Source organism: Pelodiscus sinensis, chromosome 15, assembly GCF_049634645.1.
Source record: "Pelodiscus sinensis isolate JC-2024 chromosome 15, ASM4963464v1, whole genome shotgun sequence".
NCBI lineage: Eukaryota > Metazoa > Chordata > Testudines > Trionychidae > Pelodiscus > Pelodiscus sinensis.
Window position 1 is genome coordinate 10,774,435 of NC_134725.1, and position 20,326 is coordinate 10,794,760.

At 44.3% G+C, this 20,326-nt stretch overlaps 1 protein-coding gene across 4 annotated transcripts in view; it reads left to right on the plus strand.

The window, feature by feature from the left end:
- The window catches only part of TAOK3 (TAO kinase 3), a 162,955-nt gene that overhangs the window by 56,108 nt on the left and 86,521 nt on the right, over positions 1–20,326 (plus strand). For all 4 annotated transcript variants that reach the window (XM_075898155.1, XM_075898153.1, XM_075898154.1 and 1 more), the window contains 2 exons: positions 13,994–14,098; positions 16,028–16,238. In XM_075898155.1, coding sequence (XP_075754270.1) covers positions 16,119–16,238 — 120 coding nt within the window. In that variant the 5' untranslated portion in view covers positions 13,994–14,098; positions 16,028–16,118. The remainder of the gene's footprint in view (positions 1–13,993; positions 14,099–16,027; positions 16,239–20,326) is intronic.

The window sequence follows — 20,326 nt, forward strand, 5'->3', positions numbered from 1 at the left end:
TGAGCCCACAAAAAGCCCTGTCTTTTTTGCTTGAATGCTATCTGATGCCATGTTTCTTAGTTCCTTACATGACTGTTCTTTGCTCCCAGGCCACCTTGCTTGAGCTTTGAACTCATTACTCACCCTACTACCGGGAAACAATACTGATGACCTCAAAGCACAATCTGGCAGCTGTGGGAAGTGTCAGCCAATGGTCAGGGCAGTGAGTGGTGTGTGTGTGTGTGTGCTATACACCCGAGACTTCAACTGCTGAGACCGGGGTCCCTTGCAGCGGGCAACCGGGAGGAGGTTGACGAGCACCCCAATAAGTTTGCAGGGAGAGCTTATTACACTTCAGATTTTAGCTGCTAGAATCTGTGATTCCTTCGCAGCGGGCAGCCTGGGGGAGGCTGAGAAGTGCCCCAACGGATCTGCCACCTGGGAGTGACACAAATCCAAATGCCCAAGCTCTCCCTATATCTGTCCCTTAAGACCGGCTGAAGTTCTTTTAAATTGTGCCTGGTTCTGTTACAGCAACTGAAGGAGTCAGGTTAAAGCTTAAACAGTTACAGGTTTATTGAAGAAGCTTATAAATCACATGGTTGCAATAACTATTGTTCTATTTCTTAACTGCTAGCAAAATATAGATCTTAAAAATGGTTACAAAGAAGATAAAGATAGGAAAACAGAAATAATAGTACCAAGTAACAGCTTAATCTTTAAAGAGCTCTAAGTCTGTGTACACTTAAGACAGAGGACCACATCCCGGTACAATTTTTACCCCCTTCTGTGCCTCTCGACTCCAGCGTGTCAGGTCAGGGCCGGTCCCTCAATTCCTAGGAAAGACGAAAATACGAGGTGGGCATCCCCATAGAACCCCGGGAGGTCAAACACCTAACCCGACCAGCAGGTAGAGGGTAGAATGACACTCAAAAGTGAGTGTGCTGTTGTACCCATCTTTATACTCATGGGGTCACGTATTTCTCTTTCTTATCTGTGATGCCAAATGGTGCTGGTCTGTCTTTTGTGAGACCACTTCTTACAAGGGAGTTGTGAACTTAATTTACACTTGTAAGAGAGAGTTGAGAGGATTAAATTGGAAGTACTGGGCATTCTTTCTTCTCAGTGGGAAATTCCTCTCCCAGGGACTGTGTGTTCGTATCAACATGGGTGCCAGCCGGGTACTTCTCGCAGCCTTGAGGCCAGCTTATTGCATTAATCGTTCTCTCCTCATATCTGTGTTTTCAGCTTCTCGGGATCAGATGAGCCAGCATAGACTATGCTGATTTTATTTCTCCTTCTCTGTCCTGTATGCTTCAGGAACTTCAGAGAGGCAAAATAAGATGGATGAGATGGGGGGAGAGGGGCTGTCTGGCTCCAGGAAGTGATGAGATTGGTGACTTGCTAAGGGACATTTCTTCCCTGTGTTTCAGAAATCAGCCTGGTGATACTCCTAAAGATGGGTAGGAATCTGTTAAAGGCTTCAGTGGAGCTAATCAAGTGTCTGTTAATCACATGCTGAAGTGTTCTTCTGGATTGAGCCCTAAATGCAAGAGACTGAAATATAATAGACACATGTACAATTGTTCAATTCCATATCTGTTATGAGCTTAGCCATTGGATAGCTTAAAAAAAAAAACCCTGGACAGCTGATTTGAGTGGTTTTAATATAAAATTGAGGGCCTAGAGAGCCATAGGGAGGATGGCCCCTCCCCTGTATATGGGAGGGTTTGTAGTGAGGTGTTGCCTGTATAATGACTTACTGCAACAACCTGTGAACTTCTGGTTCTGTTCACATCCTAGCAGGATGGTACACTTGCTGTAGTAAAACTGCACAATCGCTTGTCTGGTATTTGCATTTCTACAGCTGCAGTTGGTGGTAATGTTGATCATAAGAACAGCCATACTGGGTCAGACCAAAGGTTCATCTAGCCCAGTATCCTGTCTGCTGACAGTAGCCAATGCCAAATACTCCAGAGCGAGTAAACATAACAAGGAATCATCATGTGATCCCTGTCCTGTCATCCATTTCCAGACAAAGACGAGGGTCACCATTCCAGAGGTCCAGGAGCTAATAGCCATTGATGGACCTAACCTTCATGAATTTATCTAGCTCTTTTTTGAAACTTGTTAAAGTCCTGGTCTTCACAAAATCCTCTGACAAGGAGTTCCACAAGTTGGGCTGGGTGTGGGCTTTGTCTCCTGCTGCAGTGGCCAGGGCTGTGCTGCCGGGCCTGGTGGTGCTCCTAGGGAGGGGGGCACGCAGCTCAATGAATGTGTGGGAGGGAGCAGGGTGCATGTAGGAGGGAGGAAGGGGGATAAGGTGTATGTGGGGATCTGCGGTGCGGTGAGGGGGATATAGGAATGGAGGCAGGGGTACAGGGAATGTGGCAGTGGGGAGGGACTAGGGAAGGATGTGGTAGAGGAAGGAGGTAGGGGTAGGGATAAGCAGTGTGGGGTGGGTAGGCGGGTGTAGGGAGGATGGAGAGTGCAGGAATGGAGGCAGGGGGATCAAACTGAAGGTACAGGTTGGTGGAGGGGAGGGAGTGCTGGGGCTGTCCCGGTTTTGGCCCTGCCTGACAGCTGGGGGTGGGGAAACTAGGGTTGACCCAGCCTTTGCCTGGCAGCGGGGGGGGAAGGAAGGCAGGGCTGCTTACCCCCAGAGACAGGGGATTGGCAAGCGTTTGCAAGCAGGGCGCATCGCCCTCTAGTAATTAATATACTAATACATTTTATTCCATCGGGACCCTCAGTATCCTTAAAGCAGGGATAATCAACCTTTTTAAGCACAAGGTCACTTTTTGAATTTTAAGTGCAGTGTAAGATCTACCTCAAACCCAAATACCCTGCCCCACCTCCTTCGTGCTCCTTCTTTCAGGCCCTGCCCCTGCTTAACTCCATCCTCCCTCCCCCATTCTCCCTCCCTTTCATCAGGCAGGGGATGAGGGTTGGAGCACAGGCTCTGGTCTTGGACTAAGGGATTTGGAATGTGAAGGGCTCTGAGCTGAGCCTGGGGCAGGGAGTTGGGGTTCAGGAGGGGGGTCAGGCTCTGCAAGAGAGCTTGGATCCAGAGGGTTGGAGGTGCAGGAGGGAGTTCATGACTGGGGCAGGTGTTCAGAGCTGAGTCCAGCTGGGCACTGCTTACCTTAGGTGGCTCCTGGTTGGTGGTGCAGTGGGGCTAAGGCAGGCTCACCCCTGTCCTGTTCCTGTACCACTCCCAAAAGCAGCCAACAACTTCCTTCCATCCCAAGCCCTGTTGTGCTTTCCCCCTCCCCCAGCCCCCATTCTGTGGAGATAGAATACAGGGTGAAAGAGGGAGCACCCTGACATCAACACGCCCTCTTCTCCCTTCCCTAATCTGGACCAAAAGCAGGAGGCTCCCGGGCAGAAGAGGGGGAAGCTCCAAGGCAAAGGGCAGGAGGTGCACAGCAGTGGGAGGGAGGGGGAGGTGCTGCCATGCTGCAATGGATAGCCTCTTGGCCAAACCAATCAAGATCACCTGTCAGAGGCTCCAAGATCTACTGGTAGATCCCGATCCACTGGTTGGTGATCACTGCCTTAAAGTTTCTCCACTAGTTGATGATCTTGACCTTGAAGATTTCTAGTGATGCAACTGAATTGTTCCTTTTGGAAGCATGTTCCCATTGCTCTCCCTGATCTTATACTTTTAAAACTTTTCCTTCCTTTTAAGCTAACTGTTCTTTTCTGGCATTTAAACACATCATTTTTGGTCTTTAACTTTGATTAGTCAGAGTGATCGCTTCTCCTGTTTGAGATGCCAAGAGCCAGTACTGTATATCAATAGTAGTAAGCTAAGCAAATAGAAGTAACATGATGGACTTCCACAACAGTAGATCAGAGGTGGGAAATAATTTTTGATGGGAGGTGGGACACTCCAAGATTTTGGTAAGTGGTCAAGGGCCACACTTTTCTATGGAGGGGCTCTTGGGTCTGGGTCAGAGTTTAGGTGCAGAAGGGAGCTCGGTAGGGAACTGTGGTGCAGGACAGGGTGTGGTGTCAGAGGGGGAGTTTGGGTAGAGGAGGGGGTTGTGACCTGGGGCAGGAGATTGGTGTGCAGGGACTGGTATGGGTTACGAGTGCTGGAGAAGATTCTGGCCTATGGAAGGAGTGTGGGAGGGGGTGCAGAGTCTGGGAGGCAGTTGGGGAGGAGGAGCTGGGGTGCCAGAGGCATGCTCTAGTGTGGTGGTGCCTGACCAATAGCACTCTCAGGCAGGCTTCCTTGCCAGCAGCCCCAGATGGCTGGCTGGCTGGCTTTGTATGTGGCTCTCTTGTCTTTCAGGGAGAGGAGACCGAGAGAGGCTTCACACATTGCCCTGGAGCTGAGAGATTGTGCTGCACTGCTCCCAACCCCAGGAAAAACTGGGGAACTGAGAGATTTTGCTGGGAGGCGGGGGCAACGTGTGAAGCCTCTCCCTCCCCTTCCCGAAGTGCAAAGAGCTGCAGGAAGTAGCCAGCCACTTTGATTGGCCGTTGGAATCATAGGTCTGTCCCAATGCATTTGAAGGATTAACTTGACATAAGTAACTTGTCTCATTTCTTAGTAGGCATCATGGGGAATGTGAACAAAAGGTCAGTTTGTCATAACAAGCAATATGTGGGATCACCAGGGACATTTTAGTATTGGTAAACAAGCCTAAATGTAAGATAAGGTGGAGGTCAGATTATGCATGAACAATACATGTGCAGAACATGCTCTGTAAGGATTGGTTCACACAAAGTTACCAAGCCAATCCCAAGACCTGTATTGTGGTGCGTAAAAGTATATAAAGGAAGAGGATTTCTGTGTAAATTTGGATGGGTGGCAGGCTTCACAGCTGCTCTTCTATGCTTGAGTATGATCAACTCAGCATAGCTTTTTTGCATGGCAAACAAAGATACCTGAGTGACGAAATCGAGGATTGACCCGAGTTCTTGAGAAGCTCAGTGGAAAGAAATCCTCCCAACTGCGGTGGCTCTGTATGTAGCAATGAAGCTTTTATCTAATGAACTTCCATGTTTTTCTTTTCTAGGAATATTTAAGAGAAATTGTTTTTCTAGTATTGTAATGCCCCTTTTCTGGAGGGGAGCAGTGCAAAAACTTTAAATCTTGGGATTTTATTTGGTAGAGTTTGAATCTGCAGATTTGAATATGCTGTTGGCAGCTCTCTTTCCTAGGGATGAGTCTCAACTCCCAAAAGAAGTTGCTGGCAGCTATGGCATTTTTTAAGCTTAGATGCCAGACAACCACTGCTATAAGCCGGTAATTTTTACATATACTTGACTCCTAATGAGGAAATATATTGTAATCCTCTGAGGATGTCCTAAGATTAAAGAAGACAGACTTCATGACTCATTGAGAAGACAGACTTCATGACTCATAGTAAATAGTAGTGTGCAGAATTTACAGTGCAGACTGCTCCTAGATGGTAAATCGGTTTCTATTTAATTTTTCTTTATCAGTTTTAAAACAGGAAGCTTCCAGAGACCCTTTCACTCTTTCTCTGTTATTCCAGTCATATGGCTGCATGTTTCTATCATGGATCTCAATGAAAGATTTTGAAATGGAACAGTGCAAGTACCTGGTGCTTTGTGGGTTGGGTACTTTTGAAGAATGCTAGCTCTGTCAAAAATAAACTACCTGCCTCTGCTACATAATAGGAATTTTGAGCCTAGATAGTGATCTGCATGTAAGTGGATTAATAAGGACGTGTGCTTTAGTTCACTGCCTCAACATTGGATGGAGTAGCTGGGCGTGCTAACCCTGTTCTGCAATCAAGGGAAAAGTTGTTGACTTGGATTCAGCAAAGCAATTAAGGGCATGCTGACATCACGTTGACTGCAGTGGAATTTAAGCTCTGGCTAAAAATTGTGGTTAACTGCTCTCTTGGTTTGGGACTGTGGTCATCTGATGCGGAATGATTCTGGGATTTCTGATCTCATCATCAAATAAACAAAGGAGGGTGGGGTGTATGTGTGCTGGTCACACTTGGTATGGGATGCTTTATGCAAAAGAAAAATAATTGCATACACGTAACGGTGGATATAGGTGAGCCATGGTAGCCTGCAGCCCCTCGGAGTGGAATCTGCTGCTGTTCCAGCTGCTTGTTGCAGCTTTTCCGTATGATTATAAATGGAGAGCTTAGTCCTTAGTTTGGGAAATGTTCCATTAGGTGCCAGTTTGCACTAACAAAAGGTTTGCACCGCTCTTAATAGTAAAAATCAACAGGAATTTTGATATTTTAATAGCATTTCCTATCTCTATGTTGGATGGGCCTCTCTAGTATTGTGGACTACCATTATAAAAATGTTTAAATATAAGGTTGCCAGATGGTTTCAGCAAAAATACCAGACACACTTGACATTACATCACAATCTACATTACATCTTATTTAGAAAATACTGGACAGTTATATTTTCTCAATTTATTTCCTGAATAGAAAGCTCAAATACTGGAGTGTCTGGTTCAAAACCGGACACCTGGCAACCCTATTTGGATATCAGTACAGAACAGTAACCCTTAAAGCAGGGCTGGAGAACCTCAGGCCTGGCTTGCCTAGATCTGGCTCCCGAGGCTTAGGGGTCCCCCCAGCATTGGAGAGCCCACAATGGCACTCCATCCCCCCATATCCCACCACAGAGCTAGAGCACACAAAATCTATTAGTCTGCCCTCCCCTCAGCTCTGGTGTGCGAGGGAAATGTGGGAAGTGCCTTTTTCTTCTCATTTGTGTGTGGCCCCTGACCCAAAGAAAGGTTCCTCACCCCTGCCTTCTGGAAATCGTTGCTGTATACAGGCAGTCCCCGGGTTACGTACAAGATAGGGACTGTAGGTTTGTTCTTAAGTTGAATTTGTATGTAAGTCGGAACTGGTACATATTTTTGGGGGGGGAACGGAGAACTGGAGTTAGGTGGAAAAGACCCTGATTCTCATACAACTTCCTTATTCTAAGAAAAACACATACTGTTTTGATATGAAGATTTTTTTGGTTGATATTTTAATTAAAAATTGATCATAAGTTTCAGTGTTTCATGCTATATCCAAATCTTCCTTTTGGGGTACCTGAAAGATCCCAATTATTCATTTAATAGTCAGAATCTTTGTTTTTTATAACTAAAAAGAGTTTATTCAATGCATATTACTGTTCCAAATAGAATTTGCTACAGATGGTTCAATGAAATGGGTATTAAGTGTAATCAATAGTCATTGGAGAGCACAGTGAAATATAGATACAGTCAAAGCTGTTGTTGTATTCTGCTGAGCAGATATTGGAAATCCCTTCCTGTGAAGTGTGTGTGAATTTATCCACAGGATTAATTTTAAAGAAAAATTCTGTGTTGGGAACAGGAGTTTAGCCACAGGTGGGTCCTCATTTTCCACTCACCCATTTTGCAACCAGCCCCATCCCCTTGGGGCTTACCCTGCTCCGCTTCAGCCAGGGCGTGGGTTGGGGCTCATTCCCTCTTCCCTTCTGCCCTGCTCCTCCCCATTCTTGCTCACCCATACCACTGGGTAATTTTTCAGCTTCATCTCTGGCAGGCTGGAAGGGACTTGTTAATTTCACGTGATGCTAACAAGATACTTGCAGCTCTAGTGCTGAAGAGGGAAAGAGCTGTTGCTCCCAAGGTGGGGACTGTAACACAATGAGTCTCACTGCCTGCTGCTCCTGCTGTTCCCTAGGAAATTAATTTTTCCGCTTTGGGGTGCCCTCTTTTGGCTGGTGTCTTGTTCCCCCCAGCAGACCCGCGTCCTCCGTGGTGAGAAAAGCTGCTCCGCATCTCCCTGGTCTGCTGGGGGGGGGGGGGCGCTAGCTCCGCGTCTCCCTGGTCTGCTGGGGGGAAGCGCCCCCTGCGCCGCTAGCTGCACCCCCCCCCCCCCGTTTGTAACTAGGGATCCAACGTAAGTTGGATTGACGTAACCCGGGGACTGCCTGTACCCTGAAAACATTAATGAGCAAGTGACATGGACTCACTGCAGGTGGATTAGGACCAGTTCTTTAAAGGAATTCAGGTGCCTAACTCCCACTGATATCAGATTATGCAGAATCACTTCCATGGCTTAAGGCAATACTGCTATTCGCACTTTATGTTCAAGCAATTAACTGATGCAATGGCTGATCTTAAGTTGAACAAGAGTAATTTGCAGTTGATGAGACTTCTCCACTAGGCAGGCTGGAATACTGCTGTAGGAATGGTGACAGGCTGACCTCTGCTGGAGTGGCTGGGAAACCAAACTAAAATTGAAAAATAACTTTTGGATTTGCTCCCTCCCTTATTAAATATTGCCTGAGGGCAGACACGCTACCTGTCAGTGCATGGGCCACATAATGGTCATATTTTCCAGTTCAGAGGCGAAGTGGCTCGGTCACTAAAAACAATGAGTTATCAATCTCTGTAGTTAGTTTAGGCCAGTATTTCCCACAGGTTTGAAAGCTGAACTTGCAAACCAGGAAACTGCCCACGCCCTAACGTGGTTGTGTATTTTTGTGCCCTGTGAGATGAAAGCCCATTCATCTTAATGTACCTGTCTATGTCCTTAGTTGGGGTTAGAGTTGCCACATGGCTTCAACAAAAATACTGGGCACACTTGACATTGCATCACAATCTATATTACATCCAGGAGTGGTCCGAGGCCGGCTGTGGCAGCTTGTGTTCCAGGCGGAACATATGATCGGCGGTGCCGCCTGCAGGGCTGTCAGTGGAGTGACGTCATCATCGGGCACCCTGGGCGGCGACGCCTTAGGCGGCGACTGAGTTCGCCTATAGCCGCGGGCTGCCCCGATTACATCTTATTAAGAAAATACTGGACACTTATATTTTCTCAGTTATATTTTCTCAATTTGTTTCCCGAACAGAAAGTTAAAATACTGGACTGTCCAGTACAAAACTGGACACTTGGCAACCCTAGTTGTGTTTTTTGCTCCCACTGCATTGGGATATGTTACTGTAGCCTTTTATAATATAGCATGTCCTTTTATTTCTTCTGTGCTGTGAGCTGCGATTGTTAGCTAGCTAGACTATTCTCACTGGTTCCAGAACTAAGCACCCATCTGAAATGAGAGAGGCAATTCATATGTCAAAGCAATTGTTTTAGACTCTGCAAAGTAGGAGACCTTGCTTTATCAGCTATTCACTCCACATCTTCAGGATTTTTTTTTTTCAGTCGTAACAGACAGAGTCTTTCTTTAGAAAAAATGAAAATATGAAACATTGGAAAGTATCAAAGTGTGTCATTGTTACTCCCCAGCTAGTGATTTGACCAGTGCTTTGGGGAGCACTAATCTAATCAGTTGAGATTTCTTACAAGCATACAATTAGCTGTTTAAAAAAATCATACGTAGCCTCAGTGCTGCAGTGTCTGAGAAAACAGCACCACAGATGCTTCTCGTGATGCTGGATGGTCAAAGAAAAAGCTTCCAAAAAGTACCTATTGTCAAGTGTCCAGAAGATCCCAATAGTTTGGTAACCTCTGTCGTCTTGGCTCCTGCCCCCAGAGAGTGGGTCAGTTTTTTGGGTGCTCAGCTTGGGACCCTGAAAGGAGCCTGATTTGCAGAAAGTGCCAAAAACGTCAAGTCCCTTTTTGAAAGTCTTGGCAAAGGTTTAAAACACTTTCAGTGTTTTACTGCTTCAGAACCTACGTTCCCTCTGCTCTCTGTTTGCTGCTTGGGATCAGTTCTTTCTGCTCTCTTGTTTGCTGCTTGGGCAAGACTCCTCCTTTAGACAGAAACTGTCCTTTGCTATGCTAATTATGGGACTTAAAAGACAAATATTCAGTTGGCAATGCTGTGAACTTGTTCAGCTGCCCTCTTTATGACCGACATCTTCCATAATGCCCACCAGAAGTGAACCAGCCAGCTCAGTTTTCTTTTATAAGACTTTTAATCTATCCTTACACTAAAAAAACCCTTTGTCTTAACAACTCTGACTGTGCCCAGTAGTCATGCAACCTTATGATCGTATCCAGTGTTTCTCCTCTGGGTTGCACCATATCACTTAGATCAGGCATGTCCAAAGTCCGGCCCGCGGGCCAACTGCGGCCCGTGTTCCGGTTTAATACGGCCCCACAGGTAATTTGGCAATATCTATCTTTTATGGCCCCCAACGAATCCATATGTATTGAGATGAATACATTGTAAAATCTCAGTTAATGTCAGTTGGTCTAAATCAGTTATAAATATATTTGGACACAACATGTATACTTGGTGTTATGTTCCTGTTCATATTTTTTGAACTTAAAAGTTGACAGACAACCTTTATTACCAATAATAGGTAATGTACTTTACAATGTTCCTGACATATATTTCAGCTTCTTGGATTTTTTTTCATCTGGCCTTCAGATATGAAAGGCAGAGTGATTTAACACCTGTTTAGATTTGTCATCCATGTGACAAAATGAAAAGTATGCCGTTTGCAATAAACTTTGCATAAAATAGTTAATTTGCGTTTAAATTTAATGGTTCAAAGAATATCAGGCAAAATGGTCGGCCCTCACGCATGTTCACTTCATCAAATCTGGCCCTGTTTGAAAAAAGTTTGGACACCCCTGACTTAGATCAAGGTTACCCAATACACACAGGCCACATGCAGCCCATGGCCCATTTGTTTGCAGCCTTTGGGTGGGAGCTAAAGCAAAAAAGTAGTCAATATTTCTGTTGATATTTGTTTTAGTAGTTAAATTCCTGCACTGTCATTGCTCATTAAAAGTGCTGACATGTGGGTGGAAATCAGGTAAATATTGCATTTTATTAGTATCAGCAGAAATGACTTAAATGGGACCTGTGTGTTGTGTATTCATGCCCCTTAGTGTGAAAGAAGCTATTTGCACATATATTTGCCTGTATACGCTGTATATGCAACCAAACTTAAGTTGCAGCCCTTGCCATGTGCTGTATCACTGTAATCCCCAAGGCTTGCAAAGTTGAGTAGCCCTGATTTAGATTATGCTCTGTGGGGCAAGCATGCAGTGCTGTTTGTACTCAGTTGCTGTTCAGAGCTCTTTAAAAGACCTCGGTAATACTGTTCAACTGGCTGAACATACAATAATAAATTTGGGGGAACATTTTACAGCTTGAGTTTCTCTTTTCCAGTTAAAAAACAAACCCAAGTATCAATAAGGCTGCTAATAATACTCCTGAATCTTCTTGCCTAGCACTCTCTCCCTGTAGCAGCAAGAGAATATCACCCTAGTCGTGACATTTAAGAGCGGTGCTTACGTTCTTGCTTCAGATAGTCTTTCAAAGACAAGTTTAGTTGAACTGCAGAGATTTATTGGTTAGTGGAAGAATGCAATTGAGTAAAGAGTTGGATAAACACTTATTATCCACAATATTTATTGTTCTGAACCCAGGGGATTTCTCACTTGGTTCATGGACAGTATACCTGATACACAACATTGTTTGTACATACCTTCTGGTGTTCTGTAAATATAACACCATTGGGTGGGGCCAGTCAGGTGCAAAGGAAAAATAATTTCATGCACCTATTTTTTACTGGTTTTTTTTTTTTTTAAGCTTTTTTTTAAATATAGCCTTTTGGGATTTCTTCTTGGAGTGTTCATATGAAGACTACAGGCAGTCCCCGGGTTACGTACAAGATAGGGACGGTAGGTTTGTTCTTAAGTTGAATTTGTATGTAAATCGGAACTGGTACATATTGTAGGGGAAACTCTAGCCAAACATTTCTCCAGAGCTCAGTTTTATTCTCCCACACCTCACTTCCCTCAGTCCTTTATTCTCAAGCTGAGGTGTCTGCTGAGAAAAGCCGCTCCGCGTCTCCCTGGTGTACTGAGGGAGAGGAGGGCGCTAGCTTCGCGTCTCCCTGGTCTGCTGGGGGGAAGCAGCTAGTGCGGGGTTGCCTCACCCCATTTGTAAGTAGGGATCCGATGTAAGTCGGATCCATGTAACCCGGGGACTGCCTGTATTTAAACAAATGTTTCACTGTATTGCACACTCAAAGGTTAGGAACGAAGGGATCTGTCTTTATACTGATGCAATTCTTGGTACCAACTAAGTGAGAGAGAGAGAGAGAGAGAGAGAGAGAGAGGATTTCTGTTAAGGGAGTGTCCTCTAGTGGTTAACTCTGGGGAATGGAGAGACAAGATTCTTCACTTCTGTTCTTAGCTCTGATTCAGGCCCGGTCAGCAAAGCACTCCTCATGTGAATGCAGCTTATATTGACAAACGCTTACAGGTTGTTCTACCATCCTCCTCCTTCCATTCTCAAGCAAAATAAACTATACCAGCAAAAGCTCAGTTTTGCGAGGATCACTCTGTGTAATCCAGCGATTTTGCCAGTACATGTATATCACAAATTGCACCTTTGACAGGCAGCTACTCTGGCAAACATTTGTAGACTCATGTACTGTACCATGGCTCATTTTTGTGGCAGTGTAGCTTACAAGAGGGTTTTATCCTTGATGACAACAGGTGCTTTATCCTTAAAACGCATATGGCCCACACAGGCAGAATACCCCTATAAGAGTTAAAAATCAAGAAGGTCTTTCTTGGCCTCCATGTGTTGTACAAAATACCTATGTTGTTGCTGAACTAGGCTTCAGTCAGCCAGGCTCACTGCACACACCGGAGGCTCCTTGCATCCCTCCGCTCCCTTTTTGTCCCCTATCTTCTGCCACTATTTCATGGACTCTTTGCCCCACCACCATATGTTAGGTGTGTTCCAATGTCTCCATTTCTTTCTTGCTCCTCCGTGGCAGAGGAGCTCCCATGTGGCTCCCACGTTTCACTGTCTCCCCCCGTTCTTTATTTTTTTCTTTCTGGGAGAGAAATTATTCATAGTTAACATTCAGATGTGTTGGTGTTCAGCGCAATTGGGGAGACAGGCATTAGGCTGGTATCCTTATGTAGAAGATGACAATATTTGCTGCCAACTCGTTCTTTGATCTACTGACGGTTGAGTCCTGACTTAAGCCTATGGGGTCTTTTAATTGGGCACCAGAATCAATGTTTCTCCTAGTGGCATTCCGGCTTTTTACAGAAATGGAAAACCCTGGCCAGTGATGCCTACAACATTCCCTAAAATTGTGGAATGGATTGAATGGGTTGTTCACAAGATGCCATAATACATCCTAGGAGAGAAAAGCCCTAGAGTCAGGGCCTCACCAGCTCAGTCAATGAGAGACTCTTCCAAAAGAAGTATCAGAGGGGTAGCCGTGTTAGTCTGAATCTGCAAAAGCAACGAGGAGTCCTGTGGCACCTTATAGACTAACTGAAGTGTAGGAGCATAAGCTTTCGTGGGCAAAGACCCACTTCGTCAGATGCATGCATCTGACGAAGTGGGTCTTTGCCCACGAAAGCTTATGCTCCTACACTTCAGTTAGTCTATAAGGTGCCACAGGACTCCTCGTCGCTTTTCCAAAAGAAAGACTTTCTTCATTTTTAATTCTTGTAGGGGTACTCTGCCTGTGTGGGACATATGCGTTTCAAGGATAAAGCACCCATTGTCATCATCAAGGCGAAAACCCTCCTGTCAGCTACATTGCTGCAAAAATGAGCCATGGTTCAGTACATGAGTCTACAAATGTTTGTCAGAGTTGCTGCCTGTCAGAGGTACAATTTGTGATGGACATACATGTACTGGCAAAACCACTGGTGTACATAGAGTGATACTTGCAAAACTGTGCTTTTGCTGGTATATTATATTTTGCTTGAGGATGGAAGGAGGACGACGATGGAACAGATACATGTGCTGATTTAGAAGTGTGGGGTCAAAACTAGGAATATGAGGGAAACAATTTGAGAAGGATCAGTTTAAGAGAGTGATATAAGACTGATCTAGGGAAAGCCTTAAATTTGATGATCTCTCTCTCTCTCTCTCTCTCTTTCATGCATTATAATGTGGGATACATAAGGAAAGAGAATTCTCTTCATCTAAAAGAGAAAGAACAACATTGGTAATGGGCATTACTTGTACGAGTGCATGGTCCAATGATAATCAGCATAGATAGATATTAGCGTATGTACAAATAATTTATAGTGTTCCTCTATATCTTTTTTCCTTTCAGGCAAAGAAGAGTGCACAGAACTTAGGGAGACAACAGGCAAACATACAAATATGCTGCTGAAATGTGTCTGAGCCACAGATTGTGGTTTGTGCCACAGTTAAACAGGTACAATTCACCTGAGTGTATTCTGTATGTCGTGGACAGATGTATCCCTCTTGCATTGTGCTCTATGAGTCAGGAGTCCTGATGCATTGAGTCTGGCTGTGGCTGCATACTGTGGAATGTTTCCATCCAAGATTAGAACCTTTCTTCACCATCATTGTATCCTGAGTTTTCAGACCCCCAGAGCCTCCCAAGTCTACCATTGTTGGGCACTATAGTTTATTTTATGGCTCTTGTGTTTTGATCAGGATCAGCCCCATTCTAAGGTGTTCCACTGCCATTTACGGTCTGGTGTCTACCATGAGAGCAACACAGTGTGTTGTGTATACTTTCAGAAATCTGCTTCTGTGCTTGTGCACTGATGTCAGAACTTAGAATTTTGTTCAGAAAACCAGTGCCCAACTGACACAAAACTATCCTGAGTTGACAGAGCCACAGACAATCACGACTACAGTTCAGCTTCCAATTAAAAAATGGTGATGGTGATGTAAATTTAAAAAGGCAGGACCATGTCTTTCTCCAGAGCAAAGGAATCTTTACTGGAGGATCTGGCTCTTATTTCAGGCCCAAGTTTGCATTTTTAAATGTTGCAGATTTCTGAACATTTTCTCTTCTAACATGGAGTTTTCAAAAAACATCAAAACCTAAACTCTAATGACTTGTTCTCCTCACTTTGGCAAAACAAGTCAAATATAGAGCCATTCATTTTTGCTATTTGCATTGACTAATATGGTTCAAGCAAGAGTGGCTTGTTGTCGCTCTTCTTCTGCCCCCTTGTCTTGTTGGTGTGTTACTGTTTATCAATTTCAAATCAACACACAGTGACCCAGAAGTGGAAATATCATAAAATGGGCCGGTTCATATTTCTTTTATTTTTTCCCCCTCTTGAACAACTTCTTGTAAATAAGAAACAATCTACTGACTTTTATTTTCAGGAATTAAACCTTTTTTGGGATGAACATCTTATGACTTGTATTAAGTACAGTTCTTAACTGTAGTTTGGTGTACATACAAAAGGAAGATGAACTCCAATAAAGATCAAGCTTGTTGGGTGACATACTCTATAGAGTGGGATTTTCAAAAACACCTCTGTCACTTAAGAGCTACATAAAGCCAAGGAAACTAGTGTATTTAGGCACTTCTTGAAAATCCCATCCATTCAAATTATCATATGTAAATTAAATAAAGCAGTGGGAAGAGAGTAATATCCAAGCAAGAGAGATTATTAAAAGGATGCAAAACAAAGTCTGATACTTTAGAAACTGGCACATCAGGAGAGCTGCATTGAGACTGTTAGTAGAAACTTCTATCACATAATGTTTCATATAGTTCCCAAATAACTTCCCTCATCAGACAGACATTAGCATAACTTCAAAATTCAGTACAGGCAGTCCCCGGGTTACGTACAAGATAGGGACTGTAGGTTTGTTCTTAAGTTGAATTTGTATGTAAGTCGGAACTGGTACATATTGTAGGGGAAACTCTAGCCAAACATTTCTCCAGAGCTCAGTTTTATTCTCCCACACCTCACTTCCCTCAGTCCTTTATTCTCAAGCTGAGGTGTCTGCTGAGAAAAGCCACTCCACGTCTCCCTGGTCTGCTGGGGGCGGCTCTAGCTTCGCGTCTCTCTGGTCTGCTGGGGGGAAGCAGCTAGTGCGGGGTTGCCTCACCCCATTTGTAAGTAGGGATCCGATGTAAGTCGGATCCATGTAACCCGGGGACTGCCTGTAGTCACTTCTGGAATCCAATAAATGGCTTTTATGCTCATAATACCTAGTTATCTGTTAACCTCTATTTGACTAATAATTGAACACAATTACTTGAAGGAAACAAGGGATAAACCCGCTTTGGAAGTTATTTTCTCTAATCTCATAAGTTTGAACAAAAACGTGTATAAAACTAGATGATGAATTAACATTGTTATTCTTCCAGGTGCTGAGGGTTCTCTGCAAACTACTTTGTCAATGAGGGAAGAAACTGATTGGGAATTTAAAGCGCGAACTAGGTCATAATACTGTTCAACATGCGGAAAGGGGTGCCAAAGGACCCAGAGATAGTTGACCTGTTCTATAAAGATGATCCTGAGGAAATATTTGTTGGTTTACATGAAATTGGACATGGAAGTTTTGGAGCAGTTTACTTTGTAAGTATATTTGTTCACCTGTATTTCTCCTAAGAAATACTTATCAACCCTAGTAATACATGTGACATTTAGAACAAAATGATGAAGGCCTTACATACACTAGTTTCTCTCAGTATGCCTGTGAGATAAATATACAAGACACTAGGGATGTGAATGACTAGTTGATTATCTGATGTTGGTAGTCCGTCGTGTCCAACGATGACATCTTGAGCTTGCACAGACTCTTCAGTTGTGGACTTTCATGTGCCTAAGGAGTCCAAGCCTTGAACGGCATGAGCGTTCACAGTGGGGGCAAAGGAATTGTCCTGGCTCTGTCAGTGTAGCAAATGCTTATCGGATCGTTGACAAACTAGTTGCTTCCTCCACTCCTTGCTGTCTCTATCAGAAAGAGGCAGTGGTGGCAGACGGGGAAGAGAGGGCATTTCAAAGTGGCAGCACTGCATGGAACCTGGGGTCAGCTGGGGACTCCTCTGATGACCCCAGGCTCCATGAGGCACTGCCACTTTGAAATGCTGCAGAGAGCACAGGGCCAGCGGAGGACCACTCCCTGTGGCGCTTTCACCTTTGAAATGTAGCAACAGCCCTGGGCTATTGTTACACTTCAGAGGTGAAAGTGCCCTTATTGATTAATCAAATAGCCAAATAATTTTAACTTTACACCCCTACAAGATACATCTCTTAATCCACTGCTGAAGTGTAGCTGTCTGTGGGGAGAAGCCCAGCCTCACAGTATCAGTGCATGGCATTTGATATGCAACTGGTTGCGGTAAGAAGGGAGTACTGTATCTGAAGATAAAGGACAAATTTAGCCAGGAAGAAATATAATCCCTCATGCTGTTTTATCATCAGAAACAGCAGGATTTAATGTTGTTGTCCTTGTGAAAAGTGTAAACGCTTTTTAATAACCATCAGTGGCTTGAATTTGTTTTTTTGCTTATGTTGTGTATTTCCAAATTATCTGCACATTCAAGGAACTGATGAATTCAACAGGCAACTAAAGCTAAAATCCATTTTCAGTAATAAATTGGTCCCATGGCTGGTGGCCTACAATCTTCACTGATTCAGTAGCAAAAAACAAAGGTATTGGTAAGGGTCCTTTGTGGCATTTTTCTATGCTCCTAATATTAGAGATACTGAGTTGCTCATATTCTTGTGCAGTGGTGTTACACTGAAAGCATTTGAATGTCATCCTGCTTCATTCCCCACCTGAGCGCTTTTAACCATAGCAAAATCTGTATGAAGCGGTATTAAGGGACAGTGTTAAACATCCACGTTCACTGAGTAAATGTCATGGCAGTCTAGAGGAGCAATTTTAAAAAGAGTTTGTTCAGAAAGTAGTAGTTACTGCTGAATCTCTATCATGGATAGTGTCCATGATAAATTAAGTTCAGCATCCTTGTGGGAGTAATCATATCAAAACTTGGCACTAACATGGAATTTCAAAAAGCAAGAACTAAAAAATAAGGAAGATGGAGAAATTAAACAAAAAAGTTAAGCTACACTTTTTGATTTAAGCCTCAGAGTGTTGTAACAGATTTAGAGTGTGTATGTATAGCCCCGACAGGAAGGCAAGTAAACATGGGCTAAATCGCACCTCACTCAGAAAATGGCTTCAGCTGAATGACATTGTCATTAGGAAAGAACATATGTGAAGATATTCAGAAGTAATGGGAGACTTTGGATGTCCAACTTGAGACCCGTTAACTGGTTCCAAAATGCTGAGCATCCAATCTCTGAATCAGTTCTCTAAGGTAGGGTGGGCAATAATTTTTAATGGGGAGCCACTCCCAAGATTTTTGGCAAGTGGTCAAAGGCTGCACTCCTACAATGTGTTTTTGGTCTGGGACTAGCTGTGGGTGCTCTGCCAATCATCTGGGAGGCATTTGAAACTTTCCCGAGTGGCCATACAAGTGCACAGCTGATGGGGGAACACTTCTGGGCACTGTCAGAGGCAGGATACTGAACTATGGTGGACCTAGTCTGATGTGGTACGGCACTACCTCTGTAGTGCTTAAAACTAGTATCTACAAAAACACTAGGAAATATACTGAGTAGGGAATAACCCTGCACTGACAGAGAGAGGCTCGGCTGGTGTAATTGGTGTTCCCTAGCTTGAACTTCTTTGATTCTGTGGACCCAGGGCATGGATTCACCTTTAAAAACTGCCCTTCTGGAACCCCATTTGATAAACCTTTATGCTTTTTTGCCAATTGCTTTCCTTCCCTTCTCAAAACCTCCCCTTAAGGATTGCAGCCTCTTGCCCATCACTTTTTGTATTGGAAGGACAGTTGTTGCTCAGTAGTTTGCATTTTTCTTATTTGCCCGGTCCCCTGTCCTCTTCCCCTCTCCTATTCCCAAAATCGGGATTAGGATTACCAGATGATTTCAAAAAAATACCGGACACACTTGATCTCAGATGGGGGTGAGGACCAGCCAGGAGGGAGCAAGGATGGCCAGGAGGAGGGAGTGGGGGGAATGGCCAGCAGGAAGCAGGGCTGGCTGGGAGGGGATTGGGGATTCGGGGGGAGTGGGGCTTGCCAGGGGAGATCGGGGAGAAGGAACTGTCCAGCAGGAAGCAGGGCTGGCCAGGAGAAGGTTGGGGGGAGCAGGGCTGGCCGGGGGCGGGGGGAACCAGCTGGCAGGGAGCGGGGCTGGCCCTGGTGCACCCAGATCCCAGGGTACTGCCTGTCCTGCACACCGTCCCAGCATGGCACTTGGGCAAGTTCGGCCCCAGGGATTCCATCCCGCCCTGGCCCCACCCCCAGCCCCCCGCTCTCTACTGTGTGGTTGCGTACTGCCTGGCTGGTAGGTAGACACAGTGAGCGTGTCTACTAGCCAGGCAGTACTCAACTATGTACTGATACTCACGATAATAATAAAACTTATTTAATTAGAAAATACCAGACTGTCTGGCTCAAAACCGGAGATCTGGCATAAATAGTTCTGTTAGCAACTGTCTGCTGTTTTTTCCATTGAAACAATTTGGGATGACCTCTCAGTACATGAAAGAGTATTTACATAACAATAGTATAGGGTGATAGATATGACATCTTGGAGAGAAATAGCTGCAGAGTTCTGAGTCTTCTTTGTGAATGCCCTTTCTTGCAGCTGTATTGTATGATGAGATTGGTGGTAGTGCTTTGTTGAAGCTTTCTAACAGTCATCATCTCTACAGGCACCATTACTAAGCAGTATTCGGTTTTAAAAGATAATTGTCTGGAACAGGGTGTGTAGTTAGGCACAATTATTGGGCTAGTTTTCCACATTTATTTTGATTGACCTTTTTAGTTGAGTTGGTACTGACGCCACTGTATTCAGACAAAGCATTGTTCTGTTTCTTTTCATGAGAATGATGGCATTTGAATTTCTTAGCCTTCCTATGGGCACTAAATTTCAAAAGAATACTTGTGAAGTATGAATTTTGTGAGCTTGCTCATTCTGCTACTTTTGACAGTTATTGGTATTTTTTCCCTAGTGGACTAAATAAATGCTAAAATATTCCTGGCATCATTTGTCCCCGGGTTTCAGAATAAATGCACCTACAGAGAGCAATTTCATACTTTCATTCAAAAAGATAATTTTCCTCAATTAACTTTAGGCTCGTTGGACACTCAACCATGAGTAGAGGATATTGTTTGACAAAGCAATTGAGGGGGTTTTAAAAGCTGTGTTCCGTTCAAAATGTGCTTGTGATTTGCCAGTGTCTACACCAGTGGTCACCAATCAGTAGATCAGGTTTGGCCAGGAAGCTATCAAGCACTGTCACACAGTTGCCCCTCTAACCACTGTCATGCTGCTCCTGCCCTCTGTCCTGGAGCTTCCCCCTTCTTCTCCCCCACCCCCTACCCCGCGGAGCCTCTTGCTTGCTGTGCAGGGTATGGGAGGGAGAAAAGGGGGCACTAATGTCAGTGTCCCTCCTCTCCCCACTCCTATACCCTATCTCCACCCAGAGAGAAGGGGATAGAGGGAGTTTGGCAATGCAAATAACAAAGTGAGTTATTTTTGGTTTCTGACTGGTCTGCGCATTTCATATTTTTCATTTCTCTCTTATACTTAAATTTAATTCTTTGTGAGTTCTAAAATGCTTA